This window comes from Paroedura picta, chromosome 11, assembly GCF_049243985.1.
Source record: "Paroedura picta isolate Pp20150507F chromosome 11, Ppicta_v3.0, whole genome shotgun sequence".
NCBI classification, from domain to species: Eukaryota; Metazoa; Chordata; class Lepidosauria; order Squamata; family Gekkonidae; genus Paroedura; species Paroedura picta.
In genome coordinates this window covers 23997516-24024710 of record NC_135379.1, presented here as the reverse complement: position 1 = coordinate 24024710, position 27195 = coordinate 23997516, and the positions used below count along the sequence as shown (strand labels likewise).

Here is a 27195-nt window from a genome sequence, read left to right as displayed (position 1 = left end):
TGCGCTGGACGTGCTAAGAGCACTTCCAAATCTACCCTCAATGACACAAAAATCCTCATCAGAGATTCTCTCTCACATCTTGCCCACTCACACTACTCTTTGAACAGGCTTCAGCAAGTAAGGGCCCACCTCTTGTTGACTGAGTTCCAATTTCCCTGGATGCAGCAGTCAATTTCATGGCATTATGCCTCACATTCACATTTATAAATGAAGGAAACTGAGGTAACCATCTAATTTAAATAGTGTGTGTGTGGCGGGGAAGCTCAGGGTCCCTGAGAATGCAGGGTCCCTTCTTTTATTGAGATTAAAAGACGAGCTTGTCTAGCTACTGCCTGAAAAAAAGACATATGACCCAGAAATTCCTTAGAACTGCCTTGCCTTAGTGATACACTTGTGCTGTCGCGATAAATCTGCCTCCTCACAAGGAACAGATGCCGAATCATTTCAAAAGGCAAAACCACATAGTTGCATAATAATCTGTCATTGGAATGGGACTGGTGCATGCCACACTAGAGTAGGTCATTCCTTGACGAGGATTTGGGTGCTTTGATTTTGAGGCACCTTTTATTTTTTTTATCACAGTTCCTTTTCCAGCCACCGAGCTCCTGTTGTAAGCTATCTCATTTGTGGCCTCACTTCTTTCCTACATCCGCACAGTGACTTCCATTACCTTTCCAGGCATAAATCACCTTGCTCTGGACACAGGGGCAAGAATATACAGCCTCCTCCTCATGAGGTAATCAATACCACTCCAAAGATAAGCTAGCTACCTAAAGTTGGCAGATAACTGTCAGCTCACTCTCTCCAAGAGAACTACTTATGTTACCACTGCAGTACTCTTCATTCCAATTCTCCCATTCCAGGAGAAGGAAAGGATGAAGAGTCCCAGCTGAATGAGAGTTCAAGAGGTTATGATGAGTGAAGGTTGCTACTGAAATCCTATTACTGATTAATTGCTGCTGGCTTTACTGTTTCACAAGCCAGCTACGTATTATTATAATACTGGGTGTTCCTGACATTGGAATTAGATGGGGGGAGGAGGAAACTAATCCTGTTACTGTACCAAATAAAGGGTAGTGGGGCCATTTTACACTGAGGGAAATGCACATCTTAAGTCTCATATAAGCATTCAAGTCATACCGTTAATCAGAGAAAAAAGCTGGTGGTGTTTTTGCTTCATTTATGCTTATATATTATTGAAACGGCCACTTCTTTCTACCACAAATGCTTTCAACACTTAATGTGTGTTGAAGATCAGCAACCTAACCTCCCCCCATGTTATTTAGCCCATGGGTAGTTAACCTGTGGTCCTCCAGAGGTTCATGGACTACAATTCCCATGAGCCCCTGCCAGCATTTGCTGGCAGGGGCTTATGGGAATTGTAGTCCATGAACCTATGGAGGGCCACAGGTTGACTACCTCTGATTTAGCCTCTATATAAAGCTTTAGCTTTGGAATCAGATGTCATCAATATGTCGATGACACCCAGCTTTCAAAGTATTTTCCTCAGGGGCAAAGACCTTACCAGAATTCTAATAGACCCTGGAGTATATTTCAAACAGTTAATACAAATTTCTCAAAAGTGGTGTCATAGAAAATACCTACAAACGCTTGCTTGCATTTATGCAAAGTTCTGTTCTCAAGGGGGACCCGCCTTCAGTATGGCCAAAGGCCTAAGTAGAAGTATATGGTCCTCCCACAGAAAATGCAAATTGATTAAGCAGGCACTTTTTAATTCAATGTTCTGCCCTTTTCCAACCACATAGGGTTGGATCTAACCACTTGGTCCGCTGATGAACAAGGGAGAAACTCTTTGACCACCTGAACAGCTATGCTGGTAAGTATAAGACCAGCATGGACAAAGGCAATATGGAAAAGGGGGCTGTAGTAAAGAGATCTGTGGAGAGCTGAATGGAAAAACTTGGCTCAATCCATAATTCCATTTTCCAAGTCATGTCAATAGTGCCAAGAAGTACTTGGGTGCAGATGTCCCACTGTATGTAAAAACTAATCCATCATGAGAATATACTACATCAATGTACCCACAGCCAAATTACACGCCCCCTGCTCTGTATATATGTACATATTCTATAGAGAGTTGGGAATTTATAGCTTTTTCACCCTTTCACAGTTTAGTATACAAGTCATTAAATCTATAGTGTTAATTAATTGATAAATACCATTAGGGAAATAGCTGGACTTGCATTCTGATGAGTTTGCATTTAAAGTGTCAGGAGATAAAGCTCTCAAATGGGGAGCTTGATGAAAATTAGAGGTGGTTGTAGTGGAGACTTATAAAGGTCAGCTCTGTTTGTCTGTAACACAGATAAAGTGATGCCGCTAAAGAAACAACCAGAGTGCAACTCATAAAGGAACCGTAAGTTACCGTAGTTAAATTAAGTTGTCTTTCTATTGGCTTGGTGTTCCTGGTGAGAAAATAAGCTTTAAAAAATCCAGCTATCCTGAAAGCGACCATCCATCATGCCTTTGCTGCAATGCCATCTAGGTGGGCAGCAACGCATGCCAACCCAAAGTGCTAATTATGGTATCCAGGCAACTCTTCACTGGAAGTCTTTTAAAACACACTAGTTAACCATTTAATTTTTAGGGCTAATAAGCACAAAGTGCAGTGACATTTCTAATTGTTACTCTGATATTCAAGATTTGCTGATCAGTTCCGGTACAGATGCAATTTACAGAAGAGCTTAGAGCTGAGCAGAGTGCGCTGCTGAAATGAGAAAACAGAGTTGCACTTACCTGTCACTGTAGATCATTGACATCCTCTGTGCAGGGGTAGTCAAACTGTGGCCCTCCAGATGTCCATGGACTACAGTCCCCATGAGCCCCTGCCAGCAAATGCTGGCAGGGGCTCATGGGGATTGTAGTCCATGGACATCTGGAGGGCCACAGTTTGACTACCCTTTGTGTAGACACACACTGAGACTGAGCTTTTGTAGGCTGGCTGTGGATAGTTCCTTACTAGCTTAAACTCCAATGAGGGGGCGCCCACCCCTTTTTGAGCCAGTGCATGTGTGGGATTCTCACCCAATGTGTCATATGTTCCAGTGGCAGGTGCCACCTTTCACTTATTTTTTTCCTTTAATCCTAGAGAAGAAGAAGAAGAGTTGGTTCTTATATGCCGCTTTTCTCTACCTGAAGGAGGCTCAAAGTGGCTTACAGTCGCCTTCCCATTCCTCTCCCCACAACAGACACCCTGTGGGGTGGGTGAGGCTGAGAGAGCCCTGATATTACTACTCAGTCAGAACAATTTTATCAGTATCCTGGCGAGCCCAAGGTCACCCAGCTGGCTGCATGTGGGGGAGTGCAGAAGAGGACCCAGCTCGCCAGATTAGAAGTCCACACTCCTAACCACTATACCAAGCTGGCTCTCTGGCTACACCAAACTACCCTGCCACAGCATCATGGCACCCCAGCTACATTGAAAACATATTATAATTGTGTGCTGCCCAGACTGAGTGTGCTGATCATAAAAAGTAGAATTTGGAGCACTGCCATGTGTTCCGAACTCTGATTGATCAGCACACTTTGTGAATTATTACTTTTATGTCAATCACTAACGAAACTTGTTTCAGCGTACAAACATGTTAGAGCAGCTGAAACCTGTATATTAAAGATAGAGACAGCTTGCAGATAATGTGGTGCTTTCCGCTCCTCCAAGAACAAAACCAGTTCTGGTCTCGATAGCTTACAGACTAAAAGGCAAAAATACGAAAGGGATAGACAGTGAGAATTTCAGAGGTAAAATAAATTATATTATGCTTTCCAAATTATATAACTCACCAGATTTGTGTCCCCACTCCTCCCCATGCAGCCTGCTAGATGACCTTGGGTTAATCACAGTTCTCTTATAGCTGTCCTCACAGTGCAGTTCTTTTAGAGTTCTATCAGCCCCATCTGTCTTACAGGGTGCTGGCTCTAGGGAGAGGAAGGAAATGGTGATTGTAGGCTACTTTTGGGTTTGTTTAGGTAGTGAAAAGTATTGTATAAAAAACAGTTCTTCTTAATTAAACTGACTTGCTCATGAACATAACATTCACAGGCAAAGCCCAGGAAAAATTACAAATTCCATTGATTTCAATGTGCAAGAAGTACCTTTTGGCACTTAATGGAACTTTCAAAGGTGCCCTACATTAGTGTGATGTATTTAAATATAACATAATCCAATTTCAAATATAAATCTGAGTATGAATTAGAAGGGGAACGATGCTCCACTGAAAAGACCAATGTATAAATCTTGCCTCAAACATACCTCACTGGGTAAGTTTGGGGTCACTTCAATTATATAGAGACAGCTTTCTTGACTGCAAATAGGACTACTCTCATGGATACTATTAGTACACATATACAATTACTACTATTTTGCCACTGATTCTCGTCTGATAAAGATTTCAGATTCTTAGGCTTAAGGAGAGTTGGTGGATTTTATTATGAATATAAGCAAAGTTACATAACTCTGCAAACCTGTTAAAGATCTCTTTTTGGGTTTTACTTGTACTTCTTCATGTTGATGACATTATTCAAACCGGCCCTGCCGATGCGATTTCAATCTTTTCTTATTCCGTTATGTTTTTCGTTGCCATTTTAATGTACTTTGCTTTCTTCAAAATAGTGTCTCTCTGCAAGAAGCTTCTGAATAGCCCCTCCCCTTCCCAAATGGCTGTTCTGAAGATGAAAGTAGAGAGATGAATTATTCTTAAGGCAGACTTTCTCTGTCAGCAATTTGCGCAGTGAATCCTGCTTACAACTGCTTTTGATTAATGTTAAATGCAGGCATGGCATTATAAAATAAAAAATAAAAGAGGAAGTAATTACCAGAAGCAGTCCTTGGAGATGCGAAGACTACATTTGTATTTCTGTGCATTTAACTGGCAGGTCTGGGCATTTTATCACATTTAGTACATCTCCTCAAAACAATGTCAAAGTAAATCTATGTTCAGCTCAGAAATTAAGTGAACGGAGTGAGTTGGGAGATATGCACTAATATGGATGGCTTATCAATAAGTTAAAAATACAAGAGCAGGTTTTCTCAACCAGGGTTTCATGAAACACTGGTGACGGCCCTAGAGCAGTGGTTCTCAACCTTCCTAATGCCGCAACCCTTTAATACAGTTCCTCATGTTGTGGTGACCCCCAACCATAAAATTATGCTAGTGTTCTTTCACAGAATTTAAACCGAAACTGACCAATGGCATGAAGATCCATTGTTCATGATTGTATATAAATTGTATATATAAATTGGTGGGTGCCTTCAGGAGGAGCGGCAACAGTGTCGTTCCACCCCCCCTGGCCAAGCTCCTCACTCTGCCATGACCCCTTCGGGAGGGTCAACCCCCAAAGGGGTCCCGACCCCCAGGTTGAGAACCACTGCCCTAGAAGCTTCCCGAATGGATGGGAGTTAATTAATTTTTCATATATTTTTAAAATGCGTTACAAATTATCAGGTGATATGGCCACATATGATCCCAGTGGCCAGTGCTGTGCCTGGAGGGGGTGGGAAGAGGAGGGGCCCTGGGTAGGCATGTAGACAGCTATGCTTTCAAGCTATCTCTAGCATCATTGTGCCGCTTCTGGGGTTTCTCAAAGCCTGAAGAATGTTTCAGGGGTTTCTAAACATTTAAGATGTTGAGAAAGGCTGGGTTAGACTGCTGGGCTAGGATTACTGAGAACTCAAAAGTTTGGATGTCCATTGCCTAGTAGAAGTTCAGTGGGTGAACTTCAGCCTGTCACTCTATTTCAGCCTAACCTGCCCCAAAGAGTTATTGTTGTGATGATAAAATGGGCAGGAGGGAGAAGGATGTTGGGAGTCTATCTGGAGCCCATTGTGGAGAAAACTCCCCATTAAAAAAATATTGCTCCATGAGAAGCATACAGATTAAGATATCTAAGACCCCGTGGAACTATACAACTGACAGAGTCTTCAAAACTCTTTCTTGCACTGATTAGCATGGAAAAACCCCATGCAGGCTTCCACTTGGCTTCCATGATCATTGGCCACAAAGCAGTCCAGTTGTACTGTCAAATAGGGGAACTACTTTTTGATTAAAAACTGGATAGGACCACGATGTCTTTGACATTGTAATATCTAAGTTACTGATTGCAGTGCATGTATCTTTTTTGCCAAGATGGCAGCCACTACCAGGAGACCGTAGGGAGCAGGGTCAGATACATGTTTTGGAGGGCTCTGAACAGAGAACCCTCAGTGCTGACAGCCCTTTCCCCAGTGCCACTGAGTACTGCATGTAACTGGGAGCATGGTGGAGCACTAGCAAATATGTGTGCATGTGTGGGTCCACAGCAGTGGACCCTGTCAGAAACCCTAGGGCAGGGGTAGTCAAACTGCGGCCCTCCAGATGTCCATGAACTACAATTCCCAGGAGCCCCCTGCCAGCATTTGCTGGCAGGGGGCTCCTGGGAATTGTAGTTCATGGACATCTGGAGGGTCGCAGTTTGACTACCCCTGCCCTAGGCCATGGATGTTGCCAACCTCAGGGTATGCTGACACTGGCCTAGTAAAATGTGTGCAACTAGCAACTCTTATTATCCCAGGGTCAACAAAGCGAGTGCTTCCATCTGTCCAAGGGCCAATTCACACATTACAAAGTCCAGAGGGCAGACATGTGGTCTCCTGACTAACTGAAAACAAGGCATACAGGGGCTGATATGAATCAGAAGCAGGGTAGGCAGAAAGAGGGACTTAAGCATCTCCCCTGTACCATGTTCCTGGCATAAAACTATCTAGAAAAGCCACTGTTTCCCCCACATTGAGGTAATTCATATGTAGCCATCAGTATATTTTTGATCAGGAAATCATTGAAGGGAAAAAGCATACCCCCCCCCACTTGTCTCACACATTGTTGTCCTGATCTGAACCCGGGCTGTATGCACATGGGAATTAAATTCCCAGTACAGAATGCCATGATCTGATTGGCCCAGGCTAGCCCAATAGACCTCAGAAGCTAAGCAGAGTTGGCTCTGTCAGTATTTGGATGGGAGATCTTCAAGGAAGTTCACTACCGAAAGACAGGCAATGGCAAATTCATCTCTGAACATCTCTTGCCTTGAAAACCTTGTGGGGATATATCCACCATAACTTGGCTGCTGGAATGAATGAATAGAGACTGAATGAATAGAGACAAGGCAAGAGTATTGCCCTAAAAAAATAATTAGCCTTTAGGCTACCACCAAATTCTGTGTCATTTTATTGAATACTAAGATAAGATGACTTAACAAGTTGTGTACTTTAGCGGGAACAGGATCTCTCAAATGGGTAATCCCAGTTTTGACATCTTGAAAATGCTACCGTTTGGGGGAGTGGATGGTCTGATGATAAAAACACAGAAACACTTAATGTTAAGATGGATTTACTGTGTAGTAGGGAAGTTCGTATTTTGCAGAAAAGAAATGTTTGGACAGGGAAAGCCATCAGATTGCATTGAAGTGGCTCACTAATTTGGTTTATTTCCACGTCCTCTCTTGTGATACTTAATAATTCCCCCAGGGGATGGTGTGAAGCTGGACTGAGTAAAATAATGACCATATCTATATTCTTCTGTGATGTGTTAGAGGTTACATTATTCACAATTTCAGCCTCCTGTGGTGCGACCAGCTTGAAGGCGTCTCCTGAGAGTATCATTAAACACTGAAAGAAATGCTTCATTGGGGTAAAAAACCCTAAAATACTATGATTGGTAACTTATTCAAAGTTATTTATCAATTATTGCAAAAGCAAAGAGACAGCATACTCTAATGAAATATCTTTCAATAATGGAAATTTACTAGCAGTGCCCACCAACATTATCCATGTCAACAGAAAACAAAACAAAAACATGAGTGCATATTTTGTTACAGGGAATTTAGATTGCTCGCACCGCTCCATTAAGCTAACAATAGGACAAAGAACAGTCATCGGAGGGTGGGCGACGCAGTCGTTTTTGTCCAGCTGACATGCAGAAAAAAACAATTAGAAGTTCACAGGAATGGAAAGTTACTTAAGGCAGCTACTTAGTGTCATACCATTCCAACACGCAAGTTTTATTGGCTCCACAATGGGCTCAAGTATTAGCCACCCTAAGCAACAACCCTGTGCATGAAGGGAATTGCCTCCACAATGAAATCCCTCCTGAAGTTGCCATCCCCACATACTCCAATGCACATGCACAGAGTCCCTCCCTTAGACTCAGTACGTTAAAACTGAATAAGAAGCAATTTACCTTTACAAGAATGGATTTGATTGCTCTTTCGATGCCTCGTCAGCAACCAAGTGGTGCTCAGTCTGACGGTGACCCAGAGGTAATGGAATGCAGCGAGAACAGACTTCAGGAGGTGGTGCAAGCTTTCGTCAAAGAAGAGTAAGAAATCAGTTTGGGACTTGCACCACTGGAGAGACCAGCAGCTGCAAACTGCTATCCAAATATGTATGTAGATACCTCTTATGTTCACATGTCTGTTTTCCATCACGATAGTGCTATTGGGCAGAGTATGTGATGCAAAGGCATAACCTCTGTGTTGTACACCACTAGCAGCTGCACCACTGAGACGAAATGAGCGTCTCTCACTGCGTTCTGCAACACACTGATGTATTCAAAGTGCCCTCTTATCCACCATGGCATATCTATTATGGTTACTGTGCGAAAAGAAAGTGATGAGATGAAAATAGGGCCCAGACAAGATTAAGCGTTAAGCCTATGGTAACCCTTTGCTCACTTGTACGGCCTAAGTCTCTATGATGCTGTACAGCACCATCTTCTTAAAAACCCAACTGCTTAGTATTCCGGAGTTGTAAATAGGAGTTTTAAACTAAGTATCAAACATGAACCTTTTCAGACATTAAGTGGAGATAGCTGTGTTATTATGAGCCTAATGATATCTACTCCACACAAGAATACATAGGTGTCGTGCTGAGAAACCAACGATCTGACTCTCATTTTGACTGCAGGCAAAGAATATCTCATCAAAGCTATAAATTTCATGAGTATGTTCCCAAATTTAAAACCCTTAAGGAAATGGCTTTTATGGTTCAATGGTTTTAAAGGGTTGTTCATACTTGGCTTTGTAACAAGGAAATTAATCGTTCTAAAACAAATTGGAATTATACCATAGTTGCATGCATTTTCATGCTGTTGGCTTTAGTGTTTTGACTCTTTGTCCCAGAGAACATCACTGTAGAACCAAACAATGAATTCACCGCAGGGAAATATTTATTACCTGCTCTGATGGCAACACCACAGTCTTTCGGGAAAGTAACAGAACTTGCTCACTCATTGGTATGTAAAATTGTTTTCTTTAGGACATGCGAAATAGAGTTGGTTTCTAATCAACCTTCACTTTTCATAGCGTGAAACCTATTCAGGCTAATGTCAGAGAGAGTTAGTCTCCTTGAGTCTGATGCCAAAGCAAACTAAACCAGTAGGAATGGCGCAGGTCTTTGGCAGGAGCCCAGGATAAAGACTGAAGCCACAGTAAATTCAGACCTTTCATTCTCTCTCGGGTGAAGAGTTTTCCAGAGCAATTTGTGAATAAACAGAAATTTGCCTGAGAAAGATATTGGTACAAATGTGCCATCAGACAGATTTGACTCAGCCATGAAAGCTTCCTGGGTGATGGGGTTAACCTACCACACAAGTTCATTGTGAAGATGAAATGCAGGAAGATCCATCCCAAGTCTCTTGGAATAAAGGTGGGATTACTTATATATAACAGACACTTTACAGTTAGCAGCATCTTTGTCTCGGTTTCAGATTGTGTTGATGTTAACACCTGGAAACCTAAGACAATGCTACACCAAAGACTTCTGGGTATTAATTCAAGACTAAAAGTCATGACCAATAAGTCATGAAATATTTCAAACAGAATGGCACATAGCTTGGTATATTCTAAAAGATCACATGGAAAAGCTGCGAATTACATATGCACTTGGGTCCTACGCAGCAAGGCAGTATACAATTTTACAGAGTGATGATGCAGTGTATGTGTGTGTGTGTCCACGTGCACACTCGACTGAATCATCTTTGCACATGCATTGGTACAGAATCTGTAATCTTTTTATTGAAACACTAGTGGTAAAGCCCGTTGTACACAGCAATACAACAGATGCTAGGCCCCTGTTCTGGACGAGGTCACTGGAGTGATGTTCTTTAGGCAAGTGCATGCCTACAGGGGTGATTTGTCTTGCACGTGGTGGAATTGTCGTGATGTTAGGTGTGTTCATTGGTGCCTGGACAGCAGCAATGAACCACTGGCTTTGGTCAGTTGGGAAGGCCACTAAACCCCAATGAAATAGTTTGCATGGGTAGAGCTTACCTGTCAGTGGATGATTTCATGTACACCAGGTTCTTTGTGGCAGTCTAGTCTGAATCTTGGATCAGCATCCCCTACTGTGGGCCAGTGACCACACAGACCTTGAGATCCCAAAAGCATCTCTCGAGATGGCAACATAGAGCTGTCCATGGCTGAATAGTCTCCTGTATTCTCAGAAGCTGATGGGAAGGGCAGGTGGCTTGTGCTGCAGGAGACAGCAGAGTGTGCACAGGGAGGAGGCTGCATTCCGTGGCTGTCCCTCAGAAGAGCCCCCCCCCCAGCACCAGGGCTGCTGATGGCTGAAGAGGTGTCACCTATATGGCTACTCCTGTAGATGGAGACTTACTTTTTCCCAGGTCTTCCCCTGAGATTTGTTTATTGTTATAGCAAAAGCCAACTTCGACAGGGAACTGATGGCGGCAGAGTTACATCAGAGTGGCCAGGTCTGAACCAGAGGTGTGTGAGAGGCCCCCTGAATGGGACCCCTGGCATGGGTAGCAGAGGCATGTATATGGAGGCAGGGACTGATGTGTAATCTAGGAGGACAAACCCTAAGGTTGGCAGAGGCAGAAGAGGATGCATCTGCAAGACAGTAAGTGGTTGGGAGGGTGGAATGGGAGGGTTACTCCGAGGTCTTGACGAAAATCTCCAGGTAGCAGGCACCTGAGTCCTGGCACCCCCACACAGTTCCACCTCTAAACCTCAAGGAATATTTCCGACCTGGGACAGCCAACCTCCAGGTGAGGCCTGGAAATCTTCTGGAAATACAACTATAACTATAATGATCACCTTTCCAGGCAGTAATGGCTGCTTTGGAGGGTGGACAGGGCTGCTGTGTAAAAGAAAGATTTGAGGCCTCCCACACAGGTTGTTGTGGGGATGAAACACTTAGGGCCTACTGCACTGTTGTGAAAATTAAACAGGAGGCAAAAGAACCCCGACAACATTTTCATCCGCACAACACAGCGCAGTAGGCCTCACGTGTTTCATCTCCACGGCAGCCTTGCATACTAGGCCTCAAATATTCAGAACATGGTGATGAAGAGACACACATCTTGCTTGACTGCATCTTTCCTCCAGCAATGAGACTGGCCACAGCAGTATTTTAAGTGAGAAGGGTTTTTTTTGTGGCCTCCCTGTCAGCCAGCAGTTAGGCAGAAGGGGAAAACTTTCCTACCTTCAAAAGGAAAGCAAAAGTGCCCCCATGGACTCCCCTGTGCTGCTCTCAGAAACGCCTCCTTCGCCTCAGTCGGGGACTGTTAGAGGCTTCCTTCAGAGCAGGCCCGAAGGTAAGACGTGGAAGGGGGTGTAGAATCCTGAGCAAGAGTGGCAATTGGCCAAATGGGGGATATTACACCAATAGGAGGCTTTGGAACCTTCAGCATTTTGTCAGGGTGTACAGTCGGGTGGGACAGTCTCCCTGATTGACCATTAGTGGGACAGACAGCATCCAATCAGGTAGACTATGAGCTGTCCTTATGCAACTTTGGAATTATTTAGTGTTATGATGTTATAGGGGGGATGAAGTCTTGAATACTGATGATACTGATAATAACAGGCCTGTATGGGATCTGGGCTCCTCTTTCAATCATGAGCACAGCATATGATACAAAGGCATAATACCTCTACTCAGATAGTATCTTCCAACTTCTGGCTATGAAGTAGAACATAAGCTATATGCAGATACTGAGAACTGCTAATGCTGCAGCCTCCAGAGAAAAAGAATGTTCAGCATCACACAGTTTAAAACTGATTAAAACAGAATGAGTAGGCTCGCTATCACTGAGAGTGCATGTATGTATCACACACAAATATAATAATTATTATTATAAGTAAAACCACTTCAAGAGATGAGTCTCTGCTTATTTTTGCCCCCGTACCTAGCTTCTGTTACAAGAGAATCTCTTCCTATAGAATGACCTCAATAGAAACAAATTTACAATGAACCCAATATGAACACATTTTCACAATGGGACAACTCTCATGCAGGGGGGCTTGGTTGGGAATTCTTCTTAACAGAATGGAGATCTTCATAGGAAGACTATCTATGATTGTTTTAGCCCTTCTCTGTGGTATGTTGTTCACAAGCCAAAAAGAGGGGGTTGGACTTGATGGGCTGTATGGCCCCTTCCATCTCTATGATTCTATGTATTTGCAACATACCTAGCTTCTGTGATATGAGTGCTAGATGTAAATCTGCTCCATTTTGTTCCCAGTAGTAGGCAATACATGGACAACCTGTAGGAGAACTTCACTTAGCTAATGCTGGTACCTTGAAACTTCACTCCTTTGCATTCCCCAACAAACTGGGCAACAACGTGTGATGTATCTCAAAACTAAAGTCCAACTATAAAATGCTACAGAGTGATTCATAGTGCTGTCCTAAGCAGAGTTATATCCTTCCATGGCTACTGATTCCAACTGGCTTAAAATGGATATCACTCTGCATAGTATGGCACTGTGTTCACTGGTGTATTCCCACTCTATACCTCAGATATATCTGCATAGTGCCATTAGGATCAGAGTGTTATTATCAAAAGCAAACACATGAAGTTCACCACACACACTCCCTTTTCCTTATTAGCTGAGGGAGCATAAGAATGGAGAGGATAACAGTTGTCCAGATTCTGAGCAACAGGCCATGTTTATTTCAAAGTGGAAGTGCAGCATAGATATGACGCGTAATAAACATTCAAAACAGAGATCAGTGCACCATGCATCTGTAAGGCCATTCCACAAAGGAACAGCCAAATCCACACTGTTGTTATTTGAAGGGGTTTATCTGTTTTTCCTAAACTGATGCTTCATAGCCTAGAAAAGAGATGACAACTGCTGGAGCTGGATTATGGCTTAAATTATCTGACATCCCAACGGCCCAACTCAGGATTGTAGATATTAATGCAAGACTAAGAGTCATGACCAATTAGTAAATAACACAGCTAAGTAATATTAACCTAAGTAATATTTAATATTAAAAGACAAATAAAGGCCATCATTCATAGCAACTGATAGTTCTACATATGTGAAAAGAGTTCTGTTTGTGTTAAGGGTACTACGGCTTGTAATTGGACACGTGTGGACAACTTGCATTAATTTTGCATTTGGAGATAGATGCCCTTTGGGTAAGTAGAAGTGATGATAGCTCAAATGAGATATTTACTAGATAAAGGAACAAATGGATTTCTGGGTATAATATGGGGGGAGACTTATGGGGGGGCAAAGGCTGTAAAGAATGATTACACAAGAGAGAAACTGGTTAATGGGCAAAAAAGGTCTCAAGGGACACGGAGACTTGGCAAAGATTCTTCAGTGTCTCAAAAAAATCTGCCTACTATCCCTCATTAATTTCACTTCAAATAACCCTATGCATATTGTAAAAACAACAGAAGTTTGCTATCTTTTTATTAGGGCCATACATCACAAAATAGGGAGCAAGCTTTAGAATTTCCTAAAACTATTCACCAGGATGGATGTTTAGTATTTAAAAAGGGTATGATGAAGCCCCAAGATCTGCAGTTTGTAGGTCTTAAAATGAATACAGAATGTGTTGCATACTTAATTCAGCAGGAGAGTGTTGAGAGTCAAACAGGATTCAAAATTACTGGAAGGCTACTAGGATAGGCTGGCTTAAAAAATCACATTAATCCCCTCTGCTCCCATATGTGATCATCTAGCCAAGGGGTGGCCAAACTGTAGCTCTCTAGATGTCCATGGACTACACTTCTCATGAGACTCTGCCAGCAAGTACTGGCAAGGGCTCATGGACATCTGGAGAGCCACAGTTTGGCTACCCAATATCCTGATGAAGGGTTCTGGATTATTCAACAGTTTGCTCACTGCCTTGTGATAGAGTTTGGCTGATCCAAAAATAGTTTCAGAGGGTAGTATGTTGGTCTGCAGCAGAAGAGCTAACTCTGCATCCAGTAGAACCTTAGAGAGCAACAAGATTTTGGGGATATAATATTTTGAAAATTCTGGTGGTCTCTAAGGTGCTACGTAAATCGAATCTAGCTCTCCCAATAAAAAAGGTGTTACACTACTGCTATTAGACCTAAAATCTTGGTCTGTATGTTGCATATTGATTCAGACTCAATAACATAAAAGCCAATGACCAACCATACATCCATACTGCAAGAGATGAGAGAGAGTCCTGAGTTATGTTTGGCCTTACAGGATATCATATTAAAATTACACAATTAAGAAGCTAACAACTTTATATAGCAAAAATTAGAAGGAATGAGGATCACATTTCCCTTCTGCCTGTTACTTGAAAGCTTTTATACAGAGTTATATCCTTAAGTACTGAAAATGTATGTTTTCATATAATCATAAATGTCACTGAGAGCCAATTAAACCATTTCCCAAAGCACACTGCATTTTAATTTCCAATGTCTTTTATTGGCAATGTTTTTTAAAAAGTTTTTACAATGAGACACATTAATCACTGAAGCGGTACTTGAAAATATTTCAGCGACAACAGTAAGTTCTATTTTTTCATATTTCTCTGTTCCACGTTTGGCTCTGGAGGTGAATTTTTTCCATCCACTTCATTTTCATCCTCCTGTAAAACAAAAATATGGGATGTTTTATTGAGTCTTCAGAAAAAAGAATACATTTAGCATTGTTGTATATGAAATATACCTTTCTGGGCAACTCTTTTGTGTGATGTATTTATTTTCAGTCTATAAGCCACTTTTCAATTTTGCAGCTTCCTAACTGCATACAATCAAAATAACAAAATCAGTAAAACAATATTCATAACAAAGCAATAACAGATAAAGGCAAGAAGAGACTGCATTTTAGAAATATACATTGTGAGAAAAATTCCCAGAAAAGTCCTACACAGAATAAAAACTTAAATGCTATTATAGAATAAAAATCTTTAATACATTTTTAAAGTGCAAAGGGAATAAAACTATTGACTTTCCCTAAGTAGGAAGCTCCACAGGAGCTACAATCAAGAATGCTCAGTTCCTAATATCACAGTCTTACCCTCCCATGGACCCTACATTGGTGCTTCATGACTGGATCTTCTTTGCTGATACACGTAGATGAAGGCGGTCTTTGACATATAATACTGTGAAGCTCTTACAAAAAGCTCTTGCATGCAGCCCTGGACAGCAACTGGCTACCACATTCTGGGCCAGTTGAAATTCCCAAATAGGGTTTCAAGAACAGCCATATGTGGTACACATTAACACAGTTAATCAAGAAGTCAGGAAGGCATCCAACGGAGTAGTTTGATTTTTGGTGTCTAGCACTGGACTCAGCTGATACATCTGCCAAGGCTGGTGAAACCATCCCCACATAAGCAACCATCCCCAGTCTGGATCACACATTCTTAGCCTGCAAACCCTCCTTTTCAGGAAGACTGTGATCCCCCCATTCTGTGTTCCTGTTTCCTCAGCTATATGCAACTCAATCTCTGTTTATTTAAATACTGTGCCTTTCCCATTATGAAATAATGGCTCAAGGCCATTAGACTTGACTTTCAATTTATTTGCCCTAATCTAGTCTATTATGGACTTTGGCCAAGTAATGTAGCCAGGGACTTCACTGCTATACCTGGTTCTGTTGAAAAGGAGAAACACAACCAAATGTCTGTACATCTTCTGACCATTCTTAGTGATACCATGTAGATATTAAACTGCCTGATAAATGGAACTCTGCAGGACTGCAGCACAAATGCCACACAGTCAATCAGTACCCTCTCCTGACTACTTTCTGGAATCTACCTGTGATATAAGAACAGAATCACCACAATACAGTGTGTCCAACTCCAAGTTCCTTGCGTGATCCAGAAACCCCCCACAATCAACTGTTCCGAAAGTTGTTAAGGATTTAGAAGAGTTAATTGGGTCACACCTCCTCTTTCAGTCTCCCAACAAAGATCATCCAATAAGGCAACCTATTTAGACCTTAAACCTGGTAATAAGCCAAATTGAAATGAATCGAGAAAATCCATTTCATGCAAGAGAGCCTGAAATTGCCATGTCACCAGTTAGGTTGGCGAAGAAAGCTCATCCTCCCCACAAATCATATTTGTCCAGAAAAGATTTTTTCAAATGGGTTTTTATCAATGTTAATGGAAATACTCACTCCCTCAGCAAAGGAACCAAGCCATAATTTAATTATGGCAACTTTATACTAGGTAGGATAGGATAGACATGTATCTAATGGGCATAAATGTCAGTACTAAGCTATGTTATCTTCGTTATTTTGTTTCTTTGGAGAAAAGCTAAATGCTAATTAAGATCCACATTTCAGTTTCCTATATAATCCAGGTACTGCTGCTCTATGCTTAGAATCAATTCATTTACTATATCACCAAATTCCATAAAGACAGAATCTAAAAAGCCAGAATTCAGCATATTTCTTTGGATCATGTTCAGAAGTTTTCACTAAATGCTTGTATAATGCAACAACTTCCTTTGTACTTAAAAATTACTTTTGAACAGCATATGCCATCAGGATAGAAGTGTTTCATTTTTTGGAGACCAGATATGTTTTCTTCACCATTTGATAAAAGACAATAAATTTAACTTCAGAGACACTTTATGTGCTGCAGCATCGTATTTTTGTCCTATCTAGCAAGGTTTCTTGACAGGTCTGCCAATTTTCCAATTACTTGTACCGCCATATGTTATCTGAAGATCAGTCAGGTCTAAAATAGGAAACATGAGCATGTCAGACAACCGCATGCTTACAATATTCTACAGCTTCAGCTCTAGAAGTTGGGCTCATAATTCATCGCAAGCTTCTTTGGAGCTCTCTGAATAAATGAAGTGACATCACAATGCTAGGATCCCTAAAATGAATAGCACCTTGTGCCCAATGTTAAATGGTGACCTCGAAAGAATTCATTATGGAAGCTAGAACATGAAATTATTGTAAGCTACTCATCAACTATGAATGCATTAATTATCTGCATACTTATATTAGAATTTTTAACATTTTTTGCAGGCTATTACAATACAGCTTTAATCGCTATAATCAGATCAGCACACAAACGAGTTATGCTGAGCCAACTGAAACGAAGTAGTAAATTAGACTGTTGCATTCATTGTATTCCCATATGTAATACTAGAGTCAAAGTGGAATACCAAAGTTTGCAAAACCGATATAAAATAGTTACCTATCCCCATGAAAAATGTAAACAAACATCTCATGTTACATTCAGAATTCTGTACACTACTACTTCATACCTATTTATTTTGATCCTGCACACAATTTCCTCAGAAATATGCACCTGTGAAAGAGGTGTAGCATGTGTGCAAGTAGCTGCACAGGACTGCAGTCTTAGTTTCACTGAAGTTTTGGATAATATTTTTTCACAGCCCTTTTAACTAGAATTTTCTCTTTGTATACGGAATATTTAACTGGTGCAGTTTCTGAAGTGATTAGCAATGTTTGAACTTTCTGCTAAATGGACTATTTAGGCTAATTATAAAGGAATGATGCTGAACAGACTGAAGATTAAACATGTTAATGTATTTGCTTTACTAATTGCCATCAACATTCAATATAACTTCTCATCCTAAAGGAACGCATGTGATTAGGAGTTACTGTATGGGTTTTCTTCACTCAGTCATTTGTATTTGGTACAAATCAGATTTGCTTATGGTAGGAGAATTATTAATGCCTAATGTTGGGAGCGATTGAGTGCAAAAGAAGAAGGGGACGACAGAGAATGAGGCGGCTGGATGGAGTCACTGAAGCAGCTGGTGCAAATTTAAATGGACTTCGGGGAATGGTAGAAGACAGGAAGGCCTGGAGGATCATTGGCCATGGGGTCGCGATGGGTCGGACACGACTTCGCACCTATCAACAGCAAGGAGAATTATGAATAGGGGAAAATCTTGCCTAGTGGTGAGTTTTCTAGTTGAAGTGAAATCAAATTTCAGAGGAAACTGATCCTAAGCCAGCATTCTTTTGGCCAAATCTTAGGTAAATGGAAGAGATGCTCTATCACACATGGACCTTTGACTAGTAAAGAACCAAGGTCAGTAAACATAATATTTTTTGGGTAGACAAGCAATTTCAATGTATTTACCCAGCAGATCACTGATATTAGAAGAAGAAGAAGAAGAGTTGGTTCTTATATGCCGCTTTTCTCTACCTGAAGGAGGCTCAAAATGGCTTACAGTCGCCTTCCCATTCCTGAGAGAGCCCTGATATCACTGCTCAGTCAGAACAGCTTTATCAGAGCTGTGGCGAGCCCAAGGTCACCCAGCTGGTTGCATGTGGAGGAGCCCAGAATCGAATCTGGCATGCCAGATTAGAAGACCTCACTCCGAACCAGTATACCAAACTGGCTCCTACTGATTCCTTTTGAACTTGTGAGAGGAGCTTTGCCACTTTGTCATAATTTATCCTTGGGAAACATATATGTTGTTCTCAGCCCAGTCTGGGGACATTCATTTATATCTACTACAGAATTTAAGTCAGCAGCACCTTTAATACCAGAGAGTTAGTGGAAGGAATATTTCATCTTTATGTGCAGACCATTTTAGCAAGGAATTAAAAACTAGGCCATATTTATACTGACATATATGTCATCTTGAACATGGAAGTTAATGAGTTACTTCTCTTTCTCCCAAGTATATTATTATTTTAATCAATATCAAAGAACCAAATAGTTGCCTCACTGATCAACAAAATGTCTGAATCAAATTAGATAAACCAACTTGATTAACGCATTTCTTCCCTACACAAGCAAAGCAAAAATAAAGGTCTTTTTGAAATTCTAAGAAAATAGCTCCCAAGTAATTGTGGGTCATAGAATTTTAGCCTAAGTTCTTTAAGACTTTAAAAGGTCTTCTTACTCAATCTAAAGCTACTCAATTGTCTGTTTAAAGCAGGCTTTCTCAACCAGAATTTCCGGATAGCCCTGGAAGGGTTTTCTGAATGGACCGAAGTTAATACATATACATATACATATACATATACATATACATATACATATACATATACATATACATATACATATACATATACATATATATATATATATATATATATATATATATATATATATATATATATATATATATATATATATATATATATATATATATATATATATATATATATATAGTTATACATTTATTGGTTGATATGACCCCTCCCCAATGGCCAATGAAGGGCCTGGAGGGAGTGGGAAGGTGAGGGGTCCTGGGTGGGTGTGTAGACAGCTATGCTTTCCATCCAAATTTTGCGGTTTCTCAAAGCCTGATGAAAATTTCCGGGGTTTCTCATTGGTAAAAAAGTCGAAAAAGGCTGGTTTAAAGAGTATGTATGTATTTTATTTTTCTAGCAACTTAAAAAAATCTACCTTATTTTTAAAAGAGAAATTCTGTGTAAGTAAAAACTGAACATTTTTTTTTTTAAATGGGGCAGGGAGCAGATATGCAGTATATTTGGAAATGAGGAAATATTTGAAAAAGGAAGTAGGAGGAAGGTGAGGGAGGAGAAAATTGTGCATATCCCAGTTCTAAAATTATGGGCAGCCTATAAACAACTGGAAATGAGGCAGAGCAGAACATCAAACACAACCAATTTCTGTGGAAGACATTTGGAACAGAAGAAATTTCTCTTGTTTTCATTAGAGCAAGAAACTTGCTGGAATCTTTTGGCTGAATTATGGCTACCAAGTTGCTTCCTACTGTTTACAGCTGCTTGATGTACAACTATACAGTCAAACATACTATTTTAGATTTCTTGCAGGTACAAAAATAATTAAAATCCCATGGTGTTGAGAAAACGTGGTGAGAGGGGAGGGAAAGGGAAAGATAAGACTGACCTGAACCAAACAGATAGGTTTCAGCGCTAGCTTTCAGCATCCCCTTGTAAACTAGAAGACAAATTTCTGCCCTTAAATCAGAAGATTACATGTAGACTTGAAGAAAGAAGTGTCAGACAACTATTATCTCTACAGGAACGAAGAGAATTCTATACATAGACTAAAACGTACATCAATCAATTCGTAATCCTGGTAAAAGAAAACAATTGCAGAAATATGTGTTATAAACCGTACCTATAATTTTCCTTTCTGTGCAAATCAGATATGAGACACATATCACAGATTTCACAGCACCAAAAATAACAGGCAATATACCTTGCTTGGTACACTGTAAAAAAAAAAGGGGGGGGGAACCTACAATTCTAATAGTATCTACATAGGATACTATGCCATGTCTTATTTAAATTTATTTTAAAATAGCTGTTAGTGTAACACTGGCAACCAAGATCAAGATAATTCATACTATAGTATTTCCCATTACTATGTATTGGCATGAAAGTTGGGCAATGAAGAAAGATGACAGAGAGAAAGTTGATTCACTTGAAATATGGTGTTGGAGGACAGTTTTACAGATACCACAGACACCAAAAAAGACAAATAAGAGAGATGTAGATCATATCAAGCTAAAATGTCTAAATATAGGCTATTGTACTTTGGTCACATTATGGCCCATTATGCATGGAGGGGAAGGTCCACATTTGGGGTGGAATGGCGTCGCCTAAAATCACCGATAATGCACAGTGCCGGCTGCAACTGGCCACAGATTTGGTGCAGGCTGCCGAAAAAGCCGCGTTAACGAAACACAGAAGAAAGTGCCGCTTCTGGGCGACCAGGGCGCAACCAGAAGCGGCCCCGGAGTCGCCGCGTGCATAATCGGTTACTGGGTTTTGCCGCCGTTGCGTCCCATCCCATGTGTAAACGGTTTGCTTAGCTTCTTCCCCCTCCGCGTTTTCATGTGACCTGAAATCGCTGCTTCAGCGGCCGTGCATAATAGGCCTATGAGAAGGCTTACTGGAAAGACTATCATGCTGGTGAAAGTTGAAGAGAGCAGTTGCAACATGATATGGACTCAGTTTGCAAGACCTGTGTAAGGCTGTTAATAACAGGTCATTTTGGAGGGCACTATTGAATAGGGTCACCATAAGTCAGAAGTGACGTGATGGCACTTGACACATACACACAAACACACGTAACAAGATAGCAAGAATCAAACATTAATGAGAACTCAGAGGCTAAGCCACGAATAATGGACACGTTCTATCTCTATGTGAACTGCTGCTGCCTATTGCTTGGTTCAAGAACTTTGACCATGAATGTGTAGAACAGACTCTGAGGGACATTTCAAAATTCAATTAGAACAAAACACTTCATGAAAGGGTACAACAAAATACAAGTCCAATGGCACCTTTAAGACCAATGAAGATCTTTTCAAAGTGTGAGCTTTTGAGTGCATACACTCTTCCCCAGACAACACACAATGGAACAGGGATCATGAAAGTACAGATATAAGGAAAAAGTAAATGAGTAGCAAATTATTAAACTGTGTTATAACATCCAAATTATGCAATATGAGTATCCTTTGCTAAAAAGGCTACTCAGGCTTTAGGGTTCAGTTGTAGCTCACAAAGCCATTGGAGAAATAAAAATGTCAAAATTAGTAATTAATGGCGGACACTTTCCCAGTTGTGAAAAGAAATAATTAAAAGAGACAAGTTGCTTGCCCCATCTGTCTTCATTCACGTATGGAAGCATCCCTGCAAGTAACAAGCAATGAGTCCAGTGTATTCCATTGTTTTAAGTTGAAGTGTTCCCCTACAGGTGTTTCAGTCCTGTGATTTTTGTTGTCAGACTTGTGTCCATTAATTATTCCGCCTTCCAGGACATTCAGTAAGGGACCTTAAAGTAGCTGTTTTATTGCAAAGGAACTTCAAGAACAGGCCAGAAAGGGAGAGTGCAGAAATGCAAATTATTACAACACTTAAAACAATGTATATACAAGAAAATAAGTGGTAAAGCCACCTTCAGAGATGAAAGTGAACTTATATCTTGGAAACAAAATGATCTAATATTCAGAGAAAAATCCAATTGTTTTTGTCCCAACCTAACATTCTCAAAAATTATAGGCTGAATATGCATTCCCTATGCAGGTCCTGTACACTATACTATGAACTATATTGGTGCCACTAACGTAGTTTAGTAGATACATAACAGACTAATCCTTAGACTGACCCTAGGTTGAGCAGGGGGTTGGACTAGATGTAAGACCCCTTCCAACTCTATGATTCAGACAGTATACAGCCATCCCTTGTGAAAATGTTCAAACTATTTCCTCAGAGAGCACAGAACCTGCATTTTGCTTTTTTTTTGTGCCCATAGATTTCTTAACTGCTTAACTTAACACAGCAAGTTTGAAAGAAAATGAGCTAAAAGGGCAATAGATTGAGAGATAAATCAATCTAACAGTTAAATCAGCATGGAGAACACACTGAACTCTCAATTGCACAGAGGTCTTTTCCTGTTTCATGATATCTCCTTTAAAAAGTGTGGCTGACAAACCTTATAATGAAGCACAGTAAGAGAATATGACTGGAACACTTCTTTAGCACTGGATATTACAAGCAAATATAAATTTCTTATGATAGATGGCAGGTTCCTGTCACCGCATCTATTTAGTGATAAGGCAGCTATTTATTTCCCAAGGAAAGGAGACCCTCGCTACATGGATCATTTTCATAGTGACAAGCTTGACAAGTTTGACATTTACTTCATGAAATATTCTGAACCAGCCATCAAAAAATGCACCCTCTGGGGCCACTGGGAAGCTGACAATCTTACTTTTCATTGTGTATCTCCATTAATTCTTACTGTCAAAACCCAAATAATATCCCAACAATGAATCTTTCAAATCTCATGGTTTTTAAAATTGAAACTATGAGCAAAATAACCTTTTACTGCAAGTAAGAATTGACCTCAATTAACAACTGCAGCCACATATATCCTCATTCGTTCAGCACAAAGAGCTACCCTAAATCGAAAAGAGACACTAAGAGCATTAAAATTATGTAGTACTGACACAGTACTCTAGATGGCAATGCAAGACCACGTTAGATACAGCAACATTACTATTTTAGATTTAACAAAGAACCTTTTCGGGCCTATGAACACCTGCATGTTTGCCTCACAAAGGAGCTTTAATTTGTGCTGGTACAAAAACTTCAAGGCTTTAAAAAGTGGTCTGACGAATTCTGTATTTTCCATTTAACGTGTTCCTAATTCCAATAAAAAGGGATGTGTGTGTACTACTGTAGACTTCTCCAAACCAAAATTCATTTACTGTTCGCTGGGATTTTGTGCCAGCTCTTGTAGTCTCCATCTGCTTCTCTCCCTATTTAGCTTTGGAGAAGTCTCTCTGCAGAGTGGACCTTTTGGAAAGCTGCCACTGCAGTTGTAATTTTCAGCTGGGCAGGTGGTGACTGGAACCTTACGAGTATCTTACAAGTCTACTCCATTGAACGGAAGATGATGCTTCTTTTGGTGTTTGGAACATTTTATTTGCTTATTTCTGAAGATATTAGATAACTTCATGGAAAGGAAGTTACTATAGAGCTGGATGATTCCTAAATGTCCCTTCCAGCTTCATCCCTCTACTTGGCTCAGTGCTGCAGTTGAAATGCACGCCATGACAGAAGTATCTATATGGCCTGAGGAATAAATTGACTTTATTTAAGCCATATCCAGATTGGAAACTACTCTAGAAACACAGGGCTATAGATCGTTGGAACATGTATTATTATATTATCTAAAAAATAAAAAACTCTTCTATAATCATCATCTGCTAATTTCTACTGAAACCAAAACCTATAATACACCACCTTGTACCATTAAATGTGTTCGTTCAACTTATTTTATGTTTCTTCACTGTCTTTATTGTGGATACATTTACTAATTAATTAAAATACTTATATCCCGCTTTGCCTCATGCTTCAAGGCAGCTTAGAGTGTATGTTCTCCAAGCAAACATCAATGCGTAAATGATTTGCAACAGAAATAATACGACTTCCCAGGGAGAAAGCTACAAATCTGGGTATGCATCCAGAACTGAGGCACAGGAGTATGAGATACCTGGGATTCTAAGCAGCCCATTTACCCCATCTGCAATGGCTTCTGACAGCTAGCACTTTGCACCAAGGATAGAATCCCAGAAGCTGTATGTAGCTTCTTCACGTGGAATGCTGTTTTTATGTCCTAATTGTTTGTTTGTTTATTTATTTATCACATTTTTATACCACCCTCCCTGAAGGCTCAGGGCGGTTTACATGGAACTGAGAAAACTAACCAGAAAACATTACATATAACTAATTATAACATTAATATTATTAACTGATAATAACAGAATAACTGTATAACATTAAACAATAATGATGCAACAGGTCCAGGAGTCTTAGTGGATTTCTGGGGGGGGGGGAGAGAGAGGGGGGCAGGGGCCCTGCTGATGTTGGCTGATTGTGCTTACTTTTCTGTTTACTTTTTTGTGTTTACTTTTTTACTTGTTATGAGTCTGTTTATCTCAGATTCTCCCAGGGTCTCATTCTAGTTGAACCCTTCCTTTGAACTATCTGCAGCACAGGCACTCTTTTGCCAGGGGGCAAGGTTCTTCTATCTTGACATCTTAGGTCCTATTAGATTTCCTTTGAAGGATGCCAGGACTGAACAGCCCCCAGATATGGAGAGCTCAATGCTCTTCATCTTTTATAAGAAATGTTAGTCCACTCTTTTTTGTGGCCATTTTGCAGCTAATGTCAGAGAGATGATATTACTTTGAGGAGAAAGCCATGTTGTTTTGGTCTTTAAATTTTTAATTTGTCCAGACCTAGCTTGGCAAGTTCAACTAAGGAAAATCGGATAGTGCTGCTGCTAGATGTGGGCTTACAGGGTCTCACTTTATATGACTACTCTCCTCCCCATATTGTTGAGTGAGAGCATCAACTTGCACTAAAGGTGCCTTGCCTCCCTAGAAGTGACTGCCATTGGAGCCCCCATACTGGATAGCTAAACAGGGAGTGCCTACATGACTCCTCCCCCCTTCCAGTATGGAGTCCCAAGGCCTTTAATAATATCAGTATTGGGAAAGCAAAAATGAAAGCAATAATTTCTTATACAACAAGCTGATTTATTGTAGGAGCTCTGAGGAACTTACTGTAAGCCCTCTTTCCCTAGCTGGTTTGGGGAGTCATGTTTTGTAAATTGCTGCATTCTCCAATGGGGAGGCAATTCCAAAATACTTGATCCTCTTTTACACTGCTCTTCTGAATATGTAGAATGCATATGTAGTCACCTTGGGAGAGCCTTGTTTACTTATTCATCTTATTCCTCTGCTCCACTAATGCTATAAATAGGGAGGTGAGACTGGTTCAAAAAAAGAGACTCTTCTATCTCAACATCTTAGGTCCTGTTAGATCTCCTTTGAAGGATGCCAGGACTGAATACTAGAGGCTCCTGTTGCTGCTATTCAACTGGGACTTGGGACACCGTCTTTCCTTCATGAAAGTCTTACAACCCATACCTATAGAACCTCTCCTGCCTACAATGGGATACATAGTAAGGGCAAGAACATTGTTCCAGATTTGGAATGGCATTCTCCTACCTAAAACTGTGAGCCTGAGGCAGATATGGATTATCATCTTGGAAAAGGGAGTCAGACTGAGAATCCCTATTCTGTGAGTTGAGCTCTGACTATGCTCTAGGAAACATCAAGACTATGGGTGCAACAGTCATCTAATATTAGATTTCAGTCTGTTAACCATATTGCATCTCAGTGACACTGAATACATTTCTGTGCTTTCTTCAACATTCTAAAGTTTCTGAACACATTAAAGGTAGTATCCAAATGAACCACTATGAAAGTATTGTTTCACTTCCATCTATAAAAGGTGCCAACACTGCATGATAAGGACAAATTTATCTCAATTACTGAAAATGCTGGTCATAGTGGAGAAAAAACACAACATTTTAGGCAAAATGTGTGCAATGCATGGTTATGACCAAAATTAATTAGAATGTTAATGTTTTATAATTCCACCATAATTCTTGAAATGGTGCGTTTATTTCATAGTCATAAACACTCAGATCATTAAGTAAAGTTCAAAATCCATGTTATGCGCTACATTTAGCAACCTTTGGCTGCTTTCTTCTTTCCTGATTCAGTTTCCAATGCATTGGATAAGCAATTGAGAAACACAATTAAATTTCCTGATACTGCATATTTGGAATTCTTATTTCATTTAGTGTAAAGGGCAATTAATTTATAACTCCACAATGAATTCCCACTTTGGTGGGCAATGACAGATACTGAAATGAACTTACAGGAAATGCTGCATTAAATTTACTGTAAAAAGAACTGAATGTTTTTATGTAACAGAAAAAAATCATATTTAATGCGATCAAGGTTAAAAGCTGTACACTTAGAGCATTAGTTAGCACGGATTCTTAGCAAATCTATGAATTTAAAAGCAGATAAAATCCTCTAAAAAGTCAATGTCATGAATTCTAGTGCAGATAAAGACTTACATATTTGGACTTTCTTAAAGAACAACCAGATATGTATATAAATATGAAAGTAGTTCCTCTTATCAATTTTGTATTAAATACTAATTGAACTTTGAGGATGGTCAATCAAAATGCACTTACTGTTGCTAAAACATAGATATTACAACACTGGAGAGATCAATGGCTATCTCTAATAATCAAGTAGACTCAAGACCGTACAAATTTACTAATATTTAATGTATGACACATAGACAACAATTGTGTATGGGCATAGTTTTAGCATTGGGAAACCCTTTATAAATAATTATCTGTAGACTTGCCACAATTATTATTATAATTTCTATTTCTTTTCTGTTGGGTGGAATTGTAATTATTAAAAAGTATATGAATATAAAGGTGCCATAATTAAAGGACAAATAGCAGATGAAAAAGAGCATAAAACACCACTGCCAGATTAGTGCTCATTTGAAAAAACTCAGACCAAACAGAGATAATCAAAAATGAATAGGTTTTGACAACTAATTTTGTTT

General features: G+C 40.1%; 1 protein-coding gene and 2 long non-coding RNA genes across 13 annotated transcripts in view; 1 reads left to right on the top strand and 2 right to left on the bottom strand.

Annotated features, from left to right (window-relative positions):
* Positions 1–4488: 4488 nt before the first annotated feature.
* Positions 4489–11561, bottom strand: LOC143820670 (uncharacterized). The gene is made up of 3 exons (XR_013225451.1): positions 11495–11561; positions 8232–8353; positions 4489–4683 (listed from the first exon to the last, which is right to left on the bottom strand). It is a non-coding gene; the product is annotated as an uncharacterized LOC143820670 (long non-coding RNA).
* On the top strand, positions 11556–25645 carry LOC143820669 (uncharacterized). Its single transcript, XR_013225450.1, has 3 exons — positions 11556–11775; positions 18265–18319; positions 25566–25645. It is a non-coding gene; the product is annotated as an uncharacterized LOC143820669 (long non-coding RNA).
* The window catches only part of PHF14 (PHD finger protein 14), a 142404-nt gene continuing 129902 nt past the window's right edge, over positions 14694–27195 (bottom strand). For 6 of the 11 annotated variants that reach the window (XM_077303738.1, XM_077303734.1, XM_077303735.1 and 3 more), the window contains one exon: positions 14694–14878. In XM_077303738.1, coding sequence (XP_077159853.1) covers positions 14812–14878 — 67 coding nt within the window. In that variant the 3' untranslated portion in view covers positions 14694–14811. Of the gene's footprint in view, positions 14879–14958; positions 15034–27195 lie in introns of all 11 variants that reach the window. The other 5 variants (XM_077303737.1, XM_077303744.1, XM_077303739.1 and 2 more) reach the window with 2 other exon arrangements.